Source organism: Cornus florida, unplaced genomic scaffold (genome assembly GCF_030987335.1).
Source record: "Cornus florida cultivar Cherokee Brave unplaced genomic scaffold, ASM3098733v1 CherokeeBrave_3.0.0_Hap2_Chr03, whole genome shotgun sequence".
NCBI classification, from domain to species: Eukaryota; Viridiplantae; Streptophyta; class Magnoliopsida; order Cornales; family Cornaceae; genus Cornus; species Cornus florida.
The window spans coordinates 33,637,656-33,660,515 of record NW_026775573.1 but is presented as its reverse complement, the minus strand read 5'-3'; the positions used below and the strand labels follow the sequence as shown (position 1 = coordinate 33,660,515).

At 33.7% G+C, this 22,860-nt stretch overlaps 3 protein-coding genes across 8 annotated transcripts in view; 1 reads left to right on the top strand and 2 right to left on the bottom strand.

Annotated features, from left to right (window-relative positions):
* LOC132300208 (uncharacterized) overlaps positions 1-17,918 on the top strand; it is a 53,796-nt gene extending 35,878 nt beyond the window's left edge. The window contains exons 1-5 of one of the 6 annotated variants that reach the window (XR_009480348.1): positions 13,115-13,339; positions 13,427-13,660; positions 14,461-14,516; positions 14,614-14,962; positions 15,122-17,918. The gene's annotated coding sequence lies outside the window, so the exon portion shown is untranslated. Of the gene's footprint in view, positions 1-13,105; positions 13,661-14,460; positions 14,517-14,613; positions 14,963-15,121 lie in introns of those variants that run through there. The other 5 variants (XR_009480346.1, XR_009480347.1, XR_009480345.1 and 2 more) reach the window with 5 other exon arrangements.
* LOC132301405 (disease resistance protein RPP13-like) lies at positions 2,486-4,324 on the bottom strand. The gene has a single exon (XM_059798658.1). It carries the CDS (start codon positions 4,322-4,324, stop codon positions 2,486-2,488), a length of 1,839 nt encoding a protein of 612 aa, XP_059654641.1.
* Positions 17,919-20,720: 2,802 nt separating the features above from the next.
* On the bottom strand, positions 20,721-22,199 carry LOC132301404 (uncharacterized). The gene is made up of 2 exons (XM_059798657.1): positions 21,413-22,199; positions 20,721-21,308 (listed from the first exon to the last, which is right to left on the bottom strand). The coding sequence occupies exons 1-2, from the start codon at positions 21,737-21,739 to the stop codon at positions 20,721-20,723; spliced, it is 915 nt and encodes a 304-aa protein (XP_059654640.1). The 5' UTR covers positions 21,740-22,199.
* Between the last annotated feature and the right edge of the window lie 661 nt (positions 22,200-22,860).

The window sequence follows — 22,860 nt, the reverse complement described above, 5'->3', positions numbered from 1 at the left end:
GTAGATCTAAGTCAATGAATGGAAGGACATAGTCTCAAAATTTCAGGAATTCCACAGATCTAAGTGACGTTGAGTGTTGGAATTGTGGAAAGAAGGAACATTACCGTGTTGATTGCAGACTTCCAAAGAAGGGAACTGAGAGAAAAACTGAAGCAAATGTTGCCTCAGAAAAATCAAATGATGCATTTACATGCTCTTTGGAGAGCAAGGTGATGTCATGGGTTTTAGATTCCAGCGCATCGTTTAATGGCACCTTAAGTAAAGAACTATTTAATAGTTATGAACCGGGTAACCATGACAAGATGTATCTTGGTGATGATCAGCCTTGCAACGTTGTTGGCAAGGGTGAAGTGAAAATCAAGTTGAATGGATTAGCTTGGAAATTAAAGGATGTGAGACACATCCCTGACTTGAGGAAGAATCTGATTTCGGTGGGACAATTGTTAGAGGAAGGTTTTGTTATAACCTTTAATGAAGACTCATGGAAAGTTTCTAGAGGCACATAGTAGGAAATTTGGCACTCTCTACAAAACTACCTGCGCTTGTGGGTCTATAGAAGTTACAGAAAATAGAGAAGATCACAACCTTTAGCACCAGAGACTAGGTCACATGAGTGAAAGGGGGCTCAAGACTATGCACTTGAAGAGGAAACTACCAGACATACGGGCAATTGATATTTACTTCTGTGAGAGTTGCGTGATGAGCAAGCAGAAGAAGATGGTCAGTTTCAAGGAGAATGACAGAGATCTCAGAAAGGAGAAACTTGAGCTAGTTCACACAGATTTTTGGCCAGCCACTGCCTCATCCATTGGCGAAAAATCCTATTTCGTGACTTTCATTGATGACCACACGAGGAAGGTATGGGTTTATTTTTTGAAGCACAAATCTGAGATATTTGATGTGTTCAAGAAATGGAAGGCCATGGTAGAAAATGAGACACGTTTGAAGATCAAGAGCTTGAGGTCCGACAATGATGGTGAGTATGAAGACATCGGATTCAAGAAGTTGTATTTTGATAATGGGATCAGATTAGAAAGGATTGTGTAAGAAACCCCGGTGCATATTCTCACATATGCACATGTACAACAACATCCAAGCCTCCAAATTACGCAACTATTTGAGGTCCATTACAAGAATCCCATGTTTACATTTCCCACGTATAATAATATAATAAATGGAGTGCTTGAGAACTAACCTCCCAACCGTAACACTATTACAACATATTATCCGCAATGCAACACTATCAGAGCATGTTATTGGCAACGGAATACATACTACATAGTGAAGCATTATATATTCTACATTGTGAAGCAAACAAAGACCAGCAAGGGACACAAATACTAAGAATCCATTTTGCAAAAACATTACAGATTCTACATATGAAAGCAAACAAAAACCAGCAAGGGACATACTAAAAATCCATTTTTCAAAAGCATTATAGATATTCTTCGTATGGAAGCAAACACATACCACCATGGGCTTCCCTTCATCTGTATCTCTGAAGTTGATCCGAGGCTCAATCCAAAGAGTAGATAACGATTTTCAGCTCATCATTTCCCATGCTCTTTTGTTCTTCTTGAATTTGCCTGGCAGAGTTTTCAACAGCACGGCTACACCATCGCACCTGGATCATCTCTAGAGTATCTATGTTCCCCAAACAAGATGGAATCTCCTCAAGGCGTTGACAGTCATCAAAAACCAGTGTCTGAAGGTTGGCAAAGTGATTACTGGAGGTTTCCCATTGCTGAATATCTATGCCTTGAAATTTCAAGAATCTGAGTCTGTGGAACTTGCCATCATTTGTTTCCCATCTTGCTCCCTCAAATGCTTTAAATGATAATTTAAGAATTTCAAGGTTAGGTAAGCTTCCAAGGGTCGACATTTCCTCCCAAGGTAGACGACAGTATGACAAAGTGAGGCTTTTGAGATTTGGGGGTAACATACCAAGATGAGGAAGCCTTCCGTACCCATCGTGAACTAAATTCAGTGTATTAAGGTGGATTAGAAAGTCCAATCTAGGACAACTAGTACAGTACTGACATTTCAGTTTCTCAAGATTGGGAAAGCATTCCAAGACCCGACTGTCACCATTATAAAGATATAGCTTACCTATGGTTTTTAAGTTATGCAATACCAAAGGATTCCCATGACTGGTTTTCTTTCTCTCTCTTCTCCATCCACCAGGTATCTCAATTAGCCGCCTAGTATACACATGCCTCAACTTTACCATCTTCCAGATATCCTGTAAAAGCAATGAACCTTTCGGTCCATCAACAATAAGAGTTTCTAAGACGTTCTGGGATTGAAATTCTGGCAATGGCTGGGAAAACTCATGCACAGGCTCAACATAAAGTGCCAAATACCTCAAATGAATTAGCCTTTTAATTTCCTTTGGAATTATCAAGATTTTAATGGATAATAAATTCAACACCCGAAGAAGACTATAGGCTTGATAAACAAATGATATACTCATCTCGGGTAAGTTTTATAATGAGCGGCCAAAGGACAAGAAAGATCGGATGTGTAACTCATAATGCTTCGAAGAAGTATAACCAACAAGGTTATCATGGATGCACATGCGACGTTGCTGATGTGCAACGGGATTTGAAGAAGCCGCCACCCCTTTGTACCAAGGAATTTGTCGAAGAAAATTCTCTTCATGAGCTTTTCTCAAGCATAAATCACGCAAAAGATCATGGACACGACACGCTTTGACCCCACCATTAGACCTTTTTCTAGAAACAATTACTAGACTTCTGTCAATTAAATCCATCAAGTAATCCTCTGCCAATTCCTCCAAGCTTTTCTGGTCATTTTGTCCATTTTGTCGTATAAATCCCTCTGCAACCCATAACCATATCAATTGCCTTACATGAATTTCATAGTCTTCAGGGAATGCTCCGAAATAGAGGAAGCATGGTTGCAAGTGATGAGGCAAGTTATTGTAACTTAGTGCTAACGTATCCATGTACTGCTCTAAGTCACTCACAATGTATGAACTTATATTTTCAGCAACATAGCTCCACCAATCTTGTGTCTTGTCTTTCTTTGCTAGCAGTCCTGATAACACAACAATTGCAAGTGGTAATCCTCGACACTTTTTTGCGATTATCTTTCCAATTTCAATCAAATCAGTGGGACAACCTTCTTTCCGAAATGCTCTAATTTGCAGTAGATCCCAACTTTCTTCATCATTTAGAAAATGCAAATTGTAAGGTTCAGCATCCAAAGCCTCTGCCACATTTACATTTCGACTGGTGAACATTATTCTACTTCCATTATTATCATTCGGAAAATATCTTTTCAAGTCATCCCAAGCTTCGCTATTCCATAAATCATCCAAGACAATGAGATATCTATAACCCTTTAGGCGTTTGTAAAGCTCACCGCCTAACTGATCGTCATTTAGTTGGTCAACGTTACTTGGAAGTTGGATTTGTGCAGAAGTGAAAATGCTAAGCAGCAAGTCTCTCTTGTGGTACACTTGAGATACATAGCTCCATGCTTGCTTGTAAAAGTGATATTTAGTGGTGGGATCATTGTATACTTTATTGGCCAAAGTTGTCTTGCCAAGTCCTGCCATTCCAATGATTGGGATGACTTTTCGTTGGTTTTCACATATGGTAAGCAACTCCAGTATCTTTGTTGTATCATCAACAAAACCCACAATGATTAGTTCCTCTATGATGGGGCTGGTGGCTCTTAACAACCTTTGATGGGAAGACTTTCCAATTTGTGGCTCCCCGATGCCATACATGTTCCATTTATAAATCTTCATCAGCTCTTCTTTGATAGAATTAATCTCTGTGATGGCATTATTCAGCTTTATCTTAGAAGTAGCCAGAATTTCATTCCATGGTATGGGAATATTTACCATTGATGATGAAGATGCTACAATATTTACCATTGATGATGAAGATGCTACCCTATTTACCCTCCTCACGGGTATAGGCACTTCAAGCATGGATTTCATGGAAGCAAAGAATGCAAAGAAGTCAAAACTATTTTCAACTTCGTGAGTGACATCTCTAATTCTTGCCACCAGATCTTTCACCTCTTGCTCATTTCGTTTCCCTTCTGAATCCTTGAGAAACTGTCGTAGGAATTGCATCTCCTTATAAAACCATTCGACTTGTTCCTTCTGGATGAGTTCCTCTAGATAACGATCAAGAATCAACTGCTCCCAGTTCTCCAAGAAAAATTCAAAAGCAGTGGACTTTGATGGATGAGTTTGTTTTTGGTTTTTATTAGTCATCCTTTTATCGCAGTCTATGATCAACTGCTCCAAGTTCTCCAACAAAAAATCAACAGCAGTGTCAGTCATACTTTTATCTCCCTCCAAGCTCACTTGTTTCAAAAATTTTGCAAAAGAAATTGGTAATTCAACTCTGTATGATGATTATGCAGACCGTGCAACTGCAAAGACAAGAAAAAACTGGTAGGTTAGCATTACACGACTAAAAATCACGACTCGTTGGGTATTTAATATAAATAATTTAATTACTATTTAACATAACGATCTCCACTTTCCACTTCAAAGAGTGGCTGTGATTATATATATTATTTTGAAAGATGAATATTTTCGTCTATAGGAAGGTGTGATGTTTTTTTGTTTTTTGTTCGAAAACAATTGATCACATACTTTGAAAATGGGGTACCTGTTTTTGAGTAAGAGACAAAATTTACAGTGCAATTCAATTTAATTATTAAATTTTCGTACAATGTGAAAGGAGTTGAATTATTTTTTTACACACTTTTTAAGTAGGATAAAAATTCTATACGGAATATACAGTAAATGTGTTTTCTATTTTTATATCTTATTTCAGTAACTTCAAAATCTTAATTTTATTTAGTCATTTATTGTAGGTCTCTCCAATGACATTAATAATTGATTTTGAGCCAATTATTTAAGTGAATTGATCAATGCGTTGTTATTACTCTTTTCATTCTTGTAAAGTCTACAAAAATGGCAAGACATAGAAGCCAATATCACAAGTATTTAGATCTCAATTGTTCACCAGACATAAAATACTTGAAGAAAATATCCCTAGCTGAGAAAGAAGATATCAATACGAGAGCATCATTTAACATATCATGATACAAAACATCCACGTCCACAATTAGCGGAGAAAAAAATATCTTCAAATACACTAATTTATTTTAAAAACCTAACAGTTTGAGTAGTCCAATTTTATTTTTATTTTATTATTATTATTTTTATCGCTAAAGAAAGAAAATTTGAGGGAAAGAGAAGGAAAGTTGATCGATCAAAATTAAATGGGTCACATATAAGTGATTTAATGGGCAACTCAACAGACGTAAAAATTTATATCAAATTCTAGCAAGAACTGTCACACAATTTTCTATTAAAAGTACTAATCCCCAAAATGAAAACACAATCTTCTACTAATAGATATTATCTCACACGCACAACAATCTATATATATATATATATATAAATATATGTGTGTCTGAGTGTGTGCATCTGCGTGTATATATAAATCTAAAAAAATAAGAAGGATTAAAAAATAATAATAATAAAACTCTTAGTTAAGCTTCTTACCTTGTTTCAAGTTCTCTCCCCTGGTGTCAATCAAAATGCATGCTGGAGTTCATTAGCTGCAACAAAATCAAATGTTCTTGGGGTTCCGAACCAGCCACCAATGAAGTTCTGAGAGGACATAAACGGTACAATCCAACCCCATCCGCCATCTCTATTGATGGTTATATAAATTCATATTTAGAACAATATCATATTCAGAATTATAAAAATTCATACTTCTCCATTGATTTCACCATGTAAATTTAATAGCTGACCATTTCATATCTCAGATGGTGTACCTGGTCATCACCATACTCATTCATCATTGACAAAACATCGCATACAAAATTTGAAAAAATAAATGGGCTTGCACCAAAGTCATATTTCTCTGGCATGCACTATTTTCATTGACAAAACACCACATACAAAATTTGAAAAAAGAAATGGGCTTGCACCAAAGTCATTTTCTCCGGCATGCACTATTTTAAATAAATTAAAAATAATAATAATAAAAAAATGAGTTACCATACACATCAAAATACAATTCATGATCCGCATTAAAAAGTCACGAGCAGTCATCATCATCATGAATGATATTACGGAACGCGTTTTTGTTTGTCAAAATTTATCATGACCTACCCTTGTAAGTTATAAGCCCTACTTATCACTTTACTTTCTCACTTTCATATATATTCAGCTTATCTTTTATTTATTTATCTCCTAAATCATCCGGCTTACCTTTCTCCCTCTCTCAAAGTTACATAGAAAACCTTTCACAACAGATCAAATATTTAAAGAAGTTCCGTGTAATCTTAAGGGGCACATAAACCAATCTCACAAAGTTTTCAGTTCTAACATCACAGCACCCGCTTTCACTAACCAAAAATTCTAAATAGGAAATTTTTAAGTAATCATGACATTACGCGTCAATTGACACATTTTTACATATATATATATATATATATATACACACACACACACACACACACAATATATACACACACACACACAATATATATATATATTCAATTACACAATCTGATCTCATTTTACTCCAATCTCACTATACCGTAAATAAAATCTTAATTTGGAAGTCATAATGCAAATTCTTTCTTTCCGGTCTCTCTCCTTTCTCTCCATTTCTCCATTATTTCTCTTAAAATTTTGTCTTAAAAATTATACCTGACTATCATATCATTCATGATACTGTATATAAAAATCATTCAAAATATTTATCATTTCTCAAGACTCACATTTGTAATTGAAAAAAATAAATAATAAAACAACCAACTAAATACCGTAGCAGTCATTTTAATATCTACTCTTCCTTCCGGACTTGCCCACCACCCCACTTCCTCTTTAATCCTAATTTTGACCTTTTTATATCTAAAGTCTCTCTCAACTCTCAAGTATTCATATCTACTAGGTGAAAGTTTTCAAAAGATGCTATGTTTGTTTGACTGTAAAATATTTTACCTAGTTCAATTATTTATATACCAATGATAATAATTATTTAATAAGAAATATAAAAAAATAATCAGTTGATTTAAAAAAAAAAATGATAAGAAATCGAAACAAGTCTTTCTATCATCAAATGCAACAAGGGATTTTTTTTTTTTTGGTATCACTTTTTAAGGGTTTAGAATGTAATACTACATGTTAATCACTAGCCAATAATGGTGACAAAAAAATATAATAATAAAAGCAAATTGAAGAAATCAAAAATAAGAAATTGTATGATTGTTGTTAAGGAAGAAATTGGCCTCGTGCCTTTCCCCCCACAATAAGTATTAGGCTTATTGGCTCCTCTCTTAAGAGTCGTTTTGTTTCGGGTCAATATAGCAACACATGTAAAAAGGCTCATCTCTTTCTCTCTAAAAAGTCTCTCTTTATTAAAGGGTTCCTTTCTTTCTCTCTTTAGACGCCCTGTTTCTCTCTCTAAACTCTGTCTAAACTTTTTTTGTTCACTATGTAACTCTTTCATATACTTAATTGACGCTTTCGATGCCATATGCTTTTGTTGAGGAGGTTCGGAAAATGACTTTTGGAGGATTAATTGGTAAGTTATTTTTGCTAAGTTTTGAAAAATTATTTTCTTCGGTAAAAATTTTTCAATAAATTTGAGACTATCAAACACTAAAAAAACACATAACTCAAACAAACAAAGCATGTTCCAACAAAAATTGTATTATCATGTGAAATTGAAAACAACAACCAATGCATATGAATTAATTGACAACTCCTAAAGTCTCTCTAGTAGTCTCACTTTAATCCAAATTGAATTGGAAGAAAATTTGGGTGATGCCACTGGCCAAATTGATCAATATATAAAATAAACGGGAAGGAAAAGATTGTAGAGCTGGTAAGTTTCCTAATAATTTTTATCTAAAAGAAGAAAATTGAAAAAGTAAAAAAAAATAAAAATAAATAAAAGACGTAGCCAACAAGGCTATTACCAAAATTTTCATGATAAATATCATGAAATCTATTTCATGATGCATATATATATATATATTCATATACAGAACAATATCATATTCAGATATATACTAGCTACTCGCCCAAATTGATCTATATAAAATAAACGGGAAGGAAAAGATTATAGAGCTGGTAAGTTTCCTAATAATTTTTATCTAAAAGAAGAAAATTGCAAAAGTAAAACAAAAAGAAAAAATAAAAGGCGTAGCCAACAAGGCTATTACCAAGTTTTTCATGATAAATATCATGAAACCTATTTCATGATACATATAAATAAATTCATATACAGAACAATATCATATTCAGGTATATACTTGATATATAAATTCACATTTACAATGAAACTTATCCCATGATTTGACCACGTCCACGTCTATTTAATAACTAACCAATTCATATCTCAACTAAAAAATTTGAAAAAAAGAAATAGGCATGCACCAATCTCTGTCATGCACTATTTTAAATAAATAATTAAATTAAAATTTTCCAACCTCGTTTTTTGACTATACTTCACGCGTTTCTAATTCTATATATCTACTCCTTTGAAAATCTGACAAGAGACAAGGGAAACCTTCTGAACCCCATCTTAGTTGAGAATAATCTTTTCAACTCTTCAGAAAATATATGCTTCATTTATAGTTAATAATGCGTGTGTATTATATACATACATACATACATACATATATACGTATATATCTACTCTTAACGAGGTAATTCATCAACAATGGCGGAGATGCCAGACCCTACCCTCACTCTCAATTTTTTAAACCAAGTAGCTCATCATCTTCTAGATGAAATAAGCACTTCTACAGACAATGAAGAATACCACGCTAACCAGCTCACGAATTTCATGAGAGATGTAGCGAGTTCAATGTCTTTCCGGGTGGTGCCCGAGGCTGTCCGAAGACAAGTTGTGGGTGTTTAATTTGGTGTGAGACAACTTTCTCACCCTGCAGTAAGCGCTCGGCGTCTCTCTCTGTCAAGACTCCCTTAATTTCTCACTTCATTTCTTGTTAAAAATTTCTTTTGTAAATTTACGATCCGTTATAGAAGGATACTCCAATTCACGCTGACTGGTTTGAAACATTAATTAAGTCTATATTTAGCTACATGAAATTAGAGTCTCTGAGTTAGAATTAGTGAAATTGAGGAAAATTTATGTTCAGTTGCTTTTCCATATAGCTTAAATCTATTTGGCATGGAAATCTAATTCAATAGCAGCTTACCATTCACCCCAAAAAGCTGAAAAATTGATAAATTCATTCTCTAGCTTACCCGAAAACCACTATGTATTTTATATATAATAAGGCTCTTTCATTATATATATATATATATATATATATTGAAAAGATTGGCTCTTCCAATCTTTGCTAGTATTTGTTTATTTAACATGGAAATGATTTTCAATATTGTACCTGTAGGTGGTGGTATCACGGATTCAGAAACTCACACCCCCACCACACATCAAGGTATTACAGACAAGATCAAATATGCTCTTCAACACTTCACTAAGTCTAATAGTGATCTGAATTATCTGGATCATGTTCTAAATCAGTTTTGGGCACCCATCACAACAGAAACTGGTCGTTTCCTTGTACTACAGGCCAACCTTTTGGTCTTTTAAGTAGAGATCTTGATGAAAGACTTCTTAAATATAGGAAGCATTGTTTGGGATATAAATTCAATGTAGATGGAAGAGAACATGAACTCGGAATGCCCGGCCGCCGTGTTCCGCCAAATGTGGCAGGAGTGTAATCCAGACGTGCAATATTACTCTAGCAAGGAGTTTAAATTTTAATTATTCGTTCAAATCATTAATCACAAATAAATATGAATTCTAAGATTTTAGAACTTCATGATTTTCATATATCTATAATGCATAATTAAATAAATATAGTTAGAAATAAATATCTCGATCTATGATAGCAAATCTTGTTGAGATCAAGTCCAATATTGAGGTCATTTAACAATGAACTAAGCCGCAACTCTGAACAATAGACAAATCGTGAAAACTTATTTATCTTTCTTGGTCCTTTGCACATATAAATATTATACGTATTGTTTTCAATAGCGTACATAATTGATGAGATATATGTACTTTTATAAAAGCAGAGAGATGACCAGTTTTTCTTTTAGTAATATTAATTCTACTTTCCGATAAAGTAATGAATAAATACGAAAACATTTCTCTAATAATTAATTACCATAAAGGTAATTTATAAGTTGGCCAAATAATATAAGTTTAATCCGATATCTATTTACTTAACCACTAATTAATGAAATATATCACATGTCCAAATCATGTGGGCCACATAATTAATAAATAATCTTACATTCTCCCACTTGACCCATATGATAACTTTCATAGTAGTTTAATAAAATAATCATTAGTGTGCACCATAAATCAGATTGAGTCCTTAAGTTGGTTATCATAAATACCATGGTAAATAAATTACCAATGCGAGTTATGGCGGTTGTATATCATTAAATGACATAATCCCTTTCATATACCACAACATTAGTAATCTATTCAACATAGTCTATAAATGAAAAGTATCAATAATGATCTAACAATAATGTTTTTTCCAAGACTATTCTTATTACCATTTATTAAAACAATACGTACATATATATTAGTTAATAGGAAATATCAGAAAAATAATTAATGAGTGCAAAATGTCAAATAAATATAAGTACTGTTAATCAATCCATAATTAAAAAATAATCATCATTGACTACATTTAAGACCCATTCTTTCAACATGTTCCATAAATGTCTTGAGTAGTAGTCCATTCGTTAATGGATTGTAATAATAAGTTGCGTGCTTATATGTTCAATAGACATTCGTTGTTTCTAAATATCTTCTTTAATAATAAAATACTTCAACTTTAGAATACCTATCATTTTTCATACAAGAAGATCAATAATTGTAGTATAAATTTTTAGCGATATGAAAATGGTACCCATAAATCCAAGTTCTGAAATATATTCTGCAACCATAAATTGTAGTCTCAAAGCATGCTACAAATTAAAATTTCATAATAGACAAAGTAATAATAAATTACTTTATACTTTTTCGTAATATTGTTTCTCCAGCCAAAATGAACAAATAACTAATTGTAAATTAATAATTATCCACATATTCATAAAAATGTCTTCCTAAATATGAGTATATAATCTTTTATCCCTTACCAACTTGTATATATATCAAACTCCACAATTTATGCATAAGGAATATTTTTCGTTTCTTTACCTAGCTCCAAGCTAACTCATTCATTGGGATATCATTAGGTTGAATTTATCTCCTTTTTTGTATGAAACATTACTGGTTGAATAATGTTCTATACCAAATCTTTCTAGAACTCTTTCAATATATGTTATCTAAGACAATCCTAAAATCCACGTGATCTATCATGAAATATTTCTATTCCTATCACGTAGGATGACTCATCTATATCTTTCATTTCAAAGTTCTTAGAGATAACTTTTAGTTTCATATAATAAACTAAGATCACTATTAGCAAACAAAATATTATCAATATATAGAATCAGAAATATAAACTTACTCCCATTAACTTTTTGGTATATACACCGATCAACAGTGTTTTCCTTAAAACCAAAAGAAATAATGGTATCATTAAACTTAATATACTATTGTCAGGAAATTTGTTTAAGTTCATATATTGACATCTTAAATTTACAGACCATGTATTCTTTACTCTCTAAAGTGAAGCATTCAGGTTAATCCATATAAACTTCCTTTTTCTAAACTCTCATTCAGAAATGTTATTTTCCCATAGTTATCCGGAATAACAAATCTCATTTCTCTTAGAGATCGTCTTAATATTATTCCTTGTGATTGTTCTACAATTTATTCATTGGTGACAATCTCATTATGGAGTTATTGATCAATTAATTGTTCTTCGTTATTATACAGTTCAACAACTGAAGGAATAATTATTTCCTTATAATTTACGGGTAAATGAATCTGTACCCTAACTTCTTAAATTATCACATTCTTATCTTTTATCACCCCCACTTATTTCACTATTCTCAATGAATTTGGCATTTTCGGTTTCAACAATTCTCGTACTATGTTTAGGACAGTAAAACTTGTACTCTTTAGATTACTTAACATGCACAACATTATGTGTAACGAGGAATTACTTAACATACTCCTAACTATATCCATAAGAGTAAGATTATGTCTTTCACCTACACGCTTCTGCTGCGGCATACCTAGCATAGTATATTGAGCACAAATATCATGCATTTCAAGGAGTTTAGCAAACGGTTAGAGTATTAACCTGTTTCATTATACTTTCAATAATATTCACCACCTCTATATGACCTTATGATTTTCACTTTTCTATCTAGTTATTTTTCAATTACATTTATGTAAACTATAAGAATTCGTGGAAACCATTCATCAAAAATTAAACATGAATCCCAAAATCTTATAACTTCATTATTCTCACATTCCTATGACGCATAAATAAATAGTTAAATATAAATATCTCGATCTGTAATTGCAAATCTCATAGAGATCAAGCCAAACATCGAGATCATTTATGTGGAACGAACAACGTGATAATCTGCAGGTACAAACAATAGCCAAAACGTGTGGAAACAGATTTCTTTCTCTTAGCCTTTTGCACACATAAACATTATACGTGTTCTTTCATTAGCGTACATAATTGATGGGATATATGCACTTTATAAAGGCAGAGAGATGATTAGTTTTCCTTTTAGTAACCTTAATTTCACTTTTCATAAAACTAAAGAATAAATAAGAAAACATTTCTGCAATAATTAATTATAAAAAAGGTAATTAATAAGTTGACTAAATAATATAATATTAATATAATATTTATTTACCTAACCACTAATTAATGAAATATATCACATGTCCAAATCATGTGCGCCTTTACTTGGCCTGTATGATAACTTCTGTAGTGGTTTAGTAAAATAGTCATTAGTGTGTACTATAAATCAGTTTGAGTCTTTAAGTTGGTTACCATAAATATCATGAAAAATAATTACCAATGCGCGTCATGACGGTTATATATCACTAAATGACACAATTCCTTTAATGTACCACAACATTAATAAACTATTCAATATAATTTATAAATAAAAAATTTCAATAATGATATAATAATGTAAATGAATGAATAGCAAATATAACAAGACCCTTTTTTTTTTTTTTTTTTTTAGCCTCTTCTTTTCGCGTTTCTACACGCGGCGACCCTTTTGATAACGAGTGTGAACCTTCTAAACCCCGAAGTCGACAAGAATCACCTTCTGAACCTTGGAATGGTTCACCTTCTGAAATCTGAACCTCTCTGAAAATGGTTCATCATCATTTTCCTCTTTATATATTAATGATGATTTTGTCTTTACCAGGTAGCAGTTCATCGACAGTATTGGTGGAGATGGCAAACCCTTCCTCCCATCGATCTTAATTTTGACAACCGTGTTGCTGAAAAATATAATCAGACGATCTCAACGATGATAAATAAAGAAGAACAAACGCTCAAGAATTCCATGGAAGATATAGACAGTGCAGTGTCTTTCCGGCGCAGATCTCGAAAAACCAGATATGGGCATTTTGGTCCGAGCCTCCTCTCTCTCCTTCCAGTAAGAGTCTTCTCTCTCCCTTAATTTCTCACTTCATTTCTTGTTATATTGTTTTCTATTAACAGAAAAATTTCTATCTATTTGCCGTGGAAATTTAATTCAAGGAAAGAAATTCAATCGCTAGGTTACTGAAAACCCTATATCTATATAATATAATAAGATTATTCCAACATTTGCTAGTGTGTATGTGTGTGTATGTACGGAGGAGTGCGATTCTACACCACTTCAATTGGATGATGTTTTAATTCAGTTTTGGGCACCCATATAAACGGAAAAAAAGGGTGTTTACAGCTTGTAACTTCAGACCAACCTTTTGGTCTTACTCATCTTGATGAAGGACTACTCAAGTATATAGGAAGAACTGATTGGAATATAAATTTAATGTGAATGGGGATGAATAACAACACCTTGGAATCCTTGGCCTTGTGTTCAGCCAAAAAATGGCGCAGTGTATTTCACCAGTGCTTCCTATAAGTGTATTGCAAAGAGTATCGACAGCCCAATTTCGCTCTAACTTGTGGTATTTCGGCTTCTTCTGCTTTCCCAGTGATTCACACCTCTTTCAAGGAATGCCTCGGAGTTCTTGAGTCTGTAATTAGTACAGATTTCAGAGCTTCAAATAATATGCGTGATTGGTTTAACCCCTAATTTTTATTTATATTCTTCTAACTAATTTGAAGAGAAGATGATATATGAATGCATCATATATATATATATATATATATATATATATATATATATGAATTTTCCTTTTCATCAAATTTAACCTTACAAAATTATTCACTTATTTTCTCTTGTAGGATGTAGATCTGAAAGGTTCTCTCTGTGAATTTTCAAATCGCTTGGCAAGTTACAGGTGTAATATGCAAATGTGATTTATATATGGTGTTCTTTTTTTCTTATTTATATGTTTTTAGTAGTATATTCTCATTAACAAATGTCTCTATTAACAGATGAAATCTGTAAAGGGTTGATGAAGGACTACTCAAGTATAGGAAGAACTGATTGTAATATAAATTTAATGTGGATGAGGATAAGATGAAGAACACCACCTTGGAATCCTTGGCCGTGTGTTCAGCCAAAAATGGCACAGAGTGTATTCCACATTAAATTTGTATTGCAAACAGTGCTTCCTATAAGTGTATTGTAAAGAGTACCCACAGTGCAATTTCGCTACTTGTGGCATTTCGGCTTCTTTTGCTTTCCCAGTGTTTCACACCTCTTTCCAGGAATGCCTTGGAGTACTTGAGTTTGTAATCAGTACAGATTTCAGAGCTTTAAACAATGAGGCATGCACTCAAGGTTTGTCGGAACCCCTAATTTTTATTTGTATTCTTCTAATTAATTTGATAAGAAGATGATATATGAATGCTATCATATTTATAGATGATATATATATATATGAAATTTAATTTTCATTAAATTAACCTTACAAAATTATTCACTTCTCTTCTCTTGCAGGATGTAGATCTGAAAGGTTCTCTCTGTGAATTTTCGAATCGTTTGGCAAGTTACAGGTGTAATATGCAGATGTGATTTATATATGGTGTTCTTTTTTCCTTAGTTATATGTTTTAAGTACCATATTCTCATTAACAAATGTCTATACTACACCACACTTAGCAATCCAGATTCTCAATGAAGGTTATCAAGATGCACTTGGATGAAATCTGTAAAGGGTTGAAAGTGGTGTGCAGAATTGACAAATTACCTTTGGATCACACGTGGACTCTGTGCAGCCATTACTGTGCCTGTAAGGGTCAAGTCTTGCACCTTCAAAGGTCAGCGTCCTATGTGGTAGATGATAATAATCTTCTAGTGAAATTCTTAGGAATCTGTTGGCAGAATGACTTACAAAAGGGGCTGGGAGTTGTTGATTTTTAAAAGTTTTCATGCCAAATGCATGTTGTTTAACTGTCCAAATCATATATAGACAGGGGCAGAGCCAATTAAGGCCTAGAGGGGGCACGTGCCCCCCCTCACTTTGTTCCAACCTACTATATATAGGTATATATTTTTGGTACATATATATACTTACATGGTAATTTTAAATAGTACCCCCTTCAAATTTTCAAATTCTTTTAATTTCCTTTTAGAAAGAAAAAAAAATTACATATATTCCTTCTTCAAATATACAATATATTTTTCATTTTCTAATTTTTGTTTCCTTTTTCAAAAAAATTCTTTTTTCGCTTATGTATAATTATGTATTTTTCTATTTTTTTAAACTTATTTCTTTTTATCGATGATATTTGTGATTGTATTTATTTAAAATATTATTAATTAATTTTTTGATTCTTATATTTGTAACTATATTTTTTTTACGGTATTTATTTAGCATATTAATTTACAACTATTTTTTTCTTATTTGTCTTTTTGATTTTAAAAAAATTATATTGTCATATTTAAATAATAATAATAAAAAAAAATTAACAAGTGCATTGTGCCCCCTCTGAACTAAAATCTTGGCTCCGCCCTTGTATATAGATATGTATATCCTTTGTTTTGGTTAATGATTATTTTTTTAATCCTTATGATTTGCATTATATAGAAGAACATTGCCATCTTTTTGGTGTCTGGAAGTTGCATTGTGTTCATGATATGATCTAAGAATAGAGGATTTGATCACAGATGCTTGCTTTTTGTGGTTTGTCAAATTGTTGCTTAATTTAGCACTTTCTATATCCTAGCTCCCACTTTGTTCTCTAGGATTGCCAAGTCTTCTACGCTTTTAGTTTAAAGAACATTTTTATTTCAAAGAGAAGACCTTGTTGAAATGTAATATGTATGTTCAAAGGGAAAGAAGCAACTTCCGTTTTTGTAGGATACAGCCCATTTTATGTATGTAGCCGTGACATAAATGATCTGATTGTTTTCGCCTCGACTTCTCATGGGATATGAATCCACTATACCCCAAATGATTTATTTGTTTCTTCTATCTGGTGTTGGCATGTCAATCAAGTAGATAATTGAAATGTATCAGCAGTTCCAGATGCTCTTGTCACAACTGCAACAATCATTAGGCAACTGAACAACTCCGAGAATCCACTAGTTGTACAAGCTCACACAATGTCCTGTTCCTGTACTTAACTGAACAAGCATGGTTTCTTCCACAACTAAGTACTGGGCCTAAGGTGAAAGACATGATCATGAAGGCTACATACAGAGAAAATATTGTAAGGCTTCTACTTTATTTTAATTCTAGTTGCTTCAATAAATTTACTTTGTCAAGGTGACAAATTAAACCAGTCATGTTGAAATAATGCTACTTTATTTTAATTCTAGTTGCTTCAATAAATTTACTTTGTCAAGGTGACAAATTAAACCAGTCATGTTGAAATAATGGTAGTATAATTCCATCAAGTCTGGGGATATTGTTGACTGAGAAGAGAGGAACTGAGTGTCTCTTCCAAGAGGTCAGGCATTGGAATCTGAGGAAGTTCCCAATCCTGATTGACACACACACCCACACACACACACACACACACACACACCACATAACATGTAGGAAAAAATGTGTAGACATGATGTCTATATACATCCCTTTGACACAAGTTTTTTTCTTTTCATAATTGGTGTTCTATTAAAGAAAGATCAAGCATTACAGCGCACAGAGGGCATACCCTCAAAGAAGAAGTAAATAAATGTCCCTCCAATAATGAGAAGGCCCATTTCCAGTACATCTAAAAATTTATATTTCAATTTTCAGTATAGCAAAGTCATATTTGATTGTGGCCAAAAACAATTTTGGGGAAGATGAGGTGCTGACTATATTAATGAGGAACAACCATGTGAAAGTTGAATTAATATTCATTTTCTTCGAGTTCAAACATAAGTTTCATTACTCTTGGTGCATTGCTTAGAGCCACGATCTTATTGGTAATGAATATTCATTTGCTTCGAGTTCAAACATAAGTTTCATTACTCCTGGAGCATTGTTGAGAGCTACGATCTTGTAAGTCACTTACTGCTATGCATGCGATGTGGCATTAATAAAAAAAGGTATCATCCTGGAGCATGGTTGATCATATGATTGATTTGTGAATTAGAAGAGAGAGCAGAAAATAGGGAGTGTGGAATTAGAAGGAATGACATTGCCCCATGCTATGTATAATGATTATAGAAATAGATGGAATTTGTAAAGATCTTTGTGGTTTCTTCATTCCTCCCTTGTGATTGTACTGAAACTTCAATAGTAAAATCTTTGTCATGGTATCAAGGCACCAGACAGTTTTAAGACCTGATATTTTGTTTTTTCAGTTAATTTTTTTGTTGTAGAAATTACTTTGTTTGGGTTTGAGATTAGTTGTTTGTGTATCATATATGAAGATATCATATATCATTTTTCTCTCCTTTTTTACTTTTGATTTGGTGATATTACTGAAATTTAATAAACAAATTTGCTTAAATGCAACTATAAAACAATTTGCGTAGTTACAGCTAACAGCATAGTTGATGGTTGTCTGAATCTTATTTTCACTCTGTCATATATTTGTTGAATTTAGCTTATTCGTTAAATTTAGATGGAATGTTAAAAGTTCTGATTGAGCTGCCTGGTAAAAGGACTGGTGACAGAAACTTGGTGTGGTCCATTTTTTCACTAAAAGATCTTTGTTTGCTAAATGCTATTTCTTCTTGTTTTTACTCCGAACTGTTCCCATGTTAGTTTGAAATTGTTTGGCTATAGAACACCGATTGTGTCAATTGGTTGTTGAATAAAATAAACTGAAATTCGGTAGCAATTTCAAACTATGCTATGTTGGTGAGCCTGCTGCCTTACAGTGCAGCTTTCTTTAATATGTGAATGCGAGCAATCTGATCTTAAACTTGAATTTATTTATTTATTTTTTATTTTTTTATTTTTTTATATATCAAGTTGCTTTGTGAGTTTATTGAGATGTGCTTCACTAAAATGCTCCTTGAATGTAGTTGAAATGTTAAAGTTCTGAAATGACAGGTGACAAAAACTTGTAACAGCTGTTTGCCTTAGTGAAGTTTTTTTCTGTTCTTATAGTAACAGCTGTTTGCGTAGTAAAGTTTTTTCTGTACCCGGAATATTATAGACTTTCTCATACTTCAGAATATTCAATACTCTCTTTCAAGAGATATGACACATCAATTCTTTGATGCAAAAAGATGTAATGAGTACCCCCATTTTTTAACAAGAATTATTGTAACAGCTGTTTGCTTAGTGAAGTTTTTTCTGTTCTTATTGATGGTGCATCTCTTGATTTTAAATGCTGGAAGTTATAAGATCAACTATGATGATGGCGACCATCAGACTTTGATAGCCTGTGACGAGGACTTGCTCCCACGCTTTTTTATTTCTTCTCACTTTTATTATTTTTATTATTCATTTTTAATGAATGGAAATTTGTATTGATGAAAAGAGAACAAGAGGGCACATAGCTAAGAAGCAAAAGGGAATACAAAATGCCCACACCTTTCCTTTGTAGGATGATTGAATTTAACATTATTGGACATTGCATGGCGAGTCCTCCTATTTACCTCACAAATAAAACTTACTACTTCGTCGGGACTTTGTGACTGCCCATGTGTAAAATATAAAGTAGGAAGAGCTGCCATCACTGCCTCCAACAAAATTGTTTGTACCAGCCTTTGACTTTAAGGCTCCGTTTGTTTGTTTGGACGTAAAATATTTTTTTATTTTCTGGTGTTTGATTGTCATAAAATATTTACGAAGAAAAAAAATATTAATATTTAATAAAAATAATTTATTCGTAAATTTTCGGCAAGTTATTTTACATGCCCTGCCCAACGGACTCGATCTCAATGTTGGCGTAGATCTTTGCCAAATACCGACAAGGTAAAATATATTTTATTTGAAAAATAAAAATATTTTTCAAAAAGATTTGAAAAATAAAAATATTTTTCAAAAAGAATATTTTACGTCCAAACAAACGGAGCTTAAGTTGCCTTTTTAAAGCTTTTATTTTTGAAGAAATTTTCTCATCAATGAAATTTAAAGTAGCTAATTTAGATCTTCCAAGAAGAGAAGATAGACCCAAATATTTGTTTATCCAATCTCTATTTAGGATTCCCAATCTACACACTGACCAGCCAAAAAAAATTACCAGACTTTTCATAATTTACCAGGAGTATCTAGCCAAGATAGATTTCAGATTATCAGATGGATGGTTTGTTGCATGACAGAAAAGAAGTGCATAATCCGCGAAAAATAGGCAGTAGAGCTGCATCCTCTATGATCTGTTTGCCATCACTTTGGAGTAAAGTGACGAAGAGATTTTAGGCAATGGATTACTGACTCGAGAGTAAGCCTTGACCCTTAAAGCTCCGACTGCTACTGGTCTATACTCTATAGTTTCTCAATCCACTTTTTCACTTGACAGAGGAAGACTCGAACTCATAAACTCAGATTACAACAGGAACGAAGACCCTTCTCTCTCTTGTACCCTCCTAGTACACTGACACAATAAAGGAGATAAGCTTCATCTTCCTAACTGACTCGGATCACCATATTACAATAAATACGGGTTCCAAAGAGTGCTTAAAGGAGACAGTGAGTATTTTTTGCAAATGCAACGAATTCATTAAGGATTGTGTGGCTTGTTGCCACATTAGCAGCAAGAGAGACGAGGAAGAAAACATATGCAGACATGAAGATACCTTAACTGGTAGTTATCGATCTCGATAGGTTTGCTGTACTCGTTACCATTTCCAGTGTCCTGCACAAGTATAAATCCAAGTACCATAAGACACATTGGAAGTTCTTAGATTGGGCAAAACAAGCCTCATTTTTTTTTTTTTTTTCCTTTAATTTTTGTTGTTGTCATGACATGTGCAAGGACGTTTACAACATATGAAACAGATATTCAGGGAGAAACCGAAGTCGGAGACACACGTAGTCTCTCATTTTCGAAAGTCAATTATGTTCGTAAGGAGACCTTCCTTTGATAAAATCGATGAAGCGTAATGCAAGACTGACAAAACAAAATAATTTAAAGTTCGTCAATATAAACACAAATGCAGTTCACAGTGAATCAAAAAATAATTTGATATAGAGGTGTCAGCCTGTCAGGTCATCCTCTGCAATCGCTATTGCCGTTCATTGGAGGTAGAGGTGCCACGCCTTCAGAGTCACCAAATAATAAATGATACCAACCTGTCTTCGCCTGATACAAAACTCTGTTATTAACATTTTGACAAGAAGGATAGGTACCCTTCTCTTCTTCTCCAAACACAACATGGATCCCAAACTTCTTTGGCTTGAAACAATGCCACAAAAACCGATCCACAAACACTGAAACATCCACTTCATCGCCAGCTTCCAATACATTTCCAAAATTCCAATGGCTTAACCATACCATGTCTTCGCCTTCATCCGGAACACCTAAGAATGTTGGGCTATATGTCCACTTCAGATCCTTTGTCCTATTACTCACTTTAATGTGAAACTCATTCCAACACTCAGTTATGGGATCATGAGAATCATCATAATCTCTATTGGAAAGTGCATAGACAACACATACATTCGAGCGTTGGAACTTGAAATTAGGAAATGAAGGTACCTTAAAACATATTGAAGATCCCAAGCTCTTTATACTGAACCAGCCTGGAACTTCACTACCAGGGAGAAAAGTGCTAAATATACCGAATTCACAGAGTCCCTACAGCATGAAAATCATAATTTTTTTAACTCTTACGGATATTTTGAGAGAGAGATGTGTGTGCGCGCGTGAGAGTGAGAGAGAGAGAGAGAGAGAGATCTCACCTGAATGGGAACTTTTCTTATAGTTCTCGTCATGTTATTGAACAAGTACACTTCAATACTTCTCAGGAATTCCAAGTCGGACAAGCCCAAATTTCTGATCATCACTTCATCAAAGTTTCCAATGGGTTCTAACTTGAACAATCTCTGAACCTCGGTTAGTTTGTCACACTCATCCGTCACCAAAGCCAGTGACTTCAACAGGTTTGGTAGATTTATTATCATTTCCAATGACCTGCATTTGGATAATTCCAAACTCACTGAACGCATTGGAAGCTCCGGAAGTAACTGGAGTGCTTTGCAGTTCTTTAAATTGAGTTCCTTGAGCATAGTGAGACATTTGATGCTCTCTGGAAGGCTACAAATTGGATTTTCACTTAGATCCTAGTACTGCAGCAGGGATAGGCTGCCAAGATCATTTGGAATAGCATCATCTGATAGGTTGCACCCAGCTAGACTCAAGCTTGATAATGAGCGTGGTAAAGAACACAATGAAAAGCTGATCGATTCTGGACTTCTTGTTCCCAATAGCCAATTCCGGAAGTATGAAGGCCATGATCTTACCACCGTAGTCATGGAGGGTGATTGACTTATGGCAACCCGGTCTGCATGGAGCATTTTCAAAGATTCCATCTTGCTTAGCTCTGTAGGCAACTTCTCGAGCTTTAAACAATGCGAGAGATTGAGTTTTTCAAGGGATTTTAGCTGGCCAATTTTAGATGGAAGCTTCCTAAGATTTTCGCAACCTTTTGGATTCAACAGAACTAGACTTCCTAATTCCCCAATTGATTCATGATCTTTCCAGATTGGGGACTTGTAAGAAGTTAGGCGTATTGGTAAGACCATGGGAATGATTGAGATTGAGGATTTTCAACAATACAAGCAACTGTATACAAAAGTAGAAAATATTAGTATAACACACTTGACAACCTAAGCATTTTACCAACGCACCACGCAATGGCCTATCAGAAATTAGTGTATATGAATATTAATATTAATCACCGAAGAAAAGAAAATTAGGAAAATAGTTAGTAGCAGACCTTGTTTCCATTCCAAGCTTGTTTCATGTTGCTATTGCGCATGTCAAGGGCAACTAGACTCTCCAGATGAAGGCCACTTGGTATAAATTTTAAAGGGAACCCATGCCAACACAACCACCTTAAATTTCTAGGGAATTCTTCAAGGGAACCCATGCCAACACAACCACCTTAACTTTCTAGGGAATTGTTCATAGTCTCCTCTGAGCCTTGCATTATTCAGCTGGAGTAGTCTTAATCTGTGTATACTTGAAAATGCATCAATTTGCAAATCTACTCCATTTGATGTGGAATGCGATCTTGTTGAGGCAGAATTTATGGGGAGCCGAGAGAAGAAGCCTAGACGACGCCGCTTCAATGAATTGTTTCTGGAAAGTAATGTAGGTTTGTCAAGAAAATCTTCTGAATGGTGTC

Bases quoted from the DNA above. Each gene is read 5' to 3' on its own strand.
- LOC132301405 (XM_059798658.1), bottom strand. From the start codon at position 4,324: ATGACTGACACTGCTGTTGATTTTTTGTTGGAGAACTTGGAGCAGTTG.
- LOC132301404 (XM_059798657.1), bottom strand. From the start codon at position 21,739: ATGCTCAAGGAACTCAATTTAAAGAACTGCAAAGCACTCCAGTTACTT. The intron at 21,309-21,412 runs GTGAGATCTCTC...TTCATGCTGTAG, and splicing joins TAAGAAAAGTTCCCATTCAG to GGACTCTGTGAATTCGGTAT.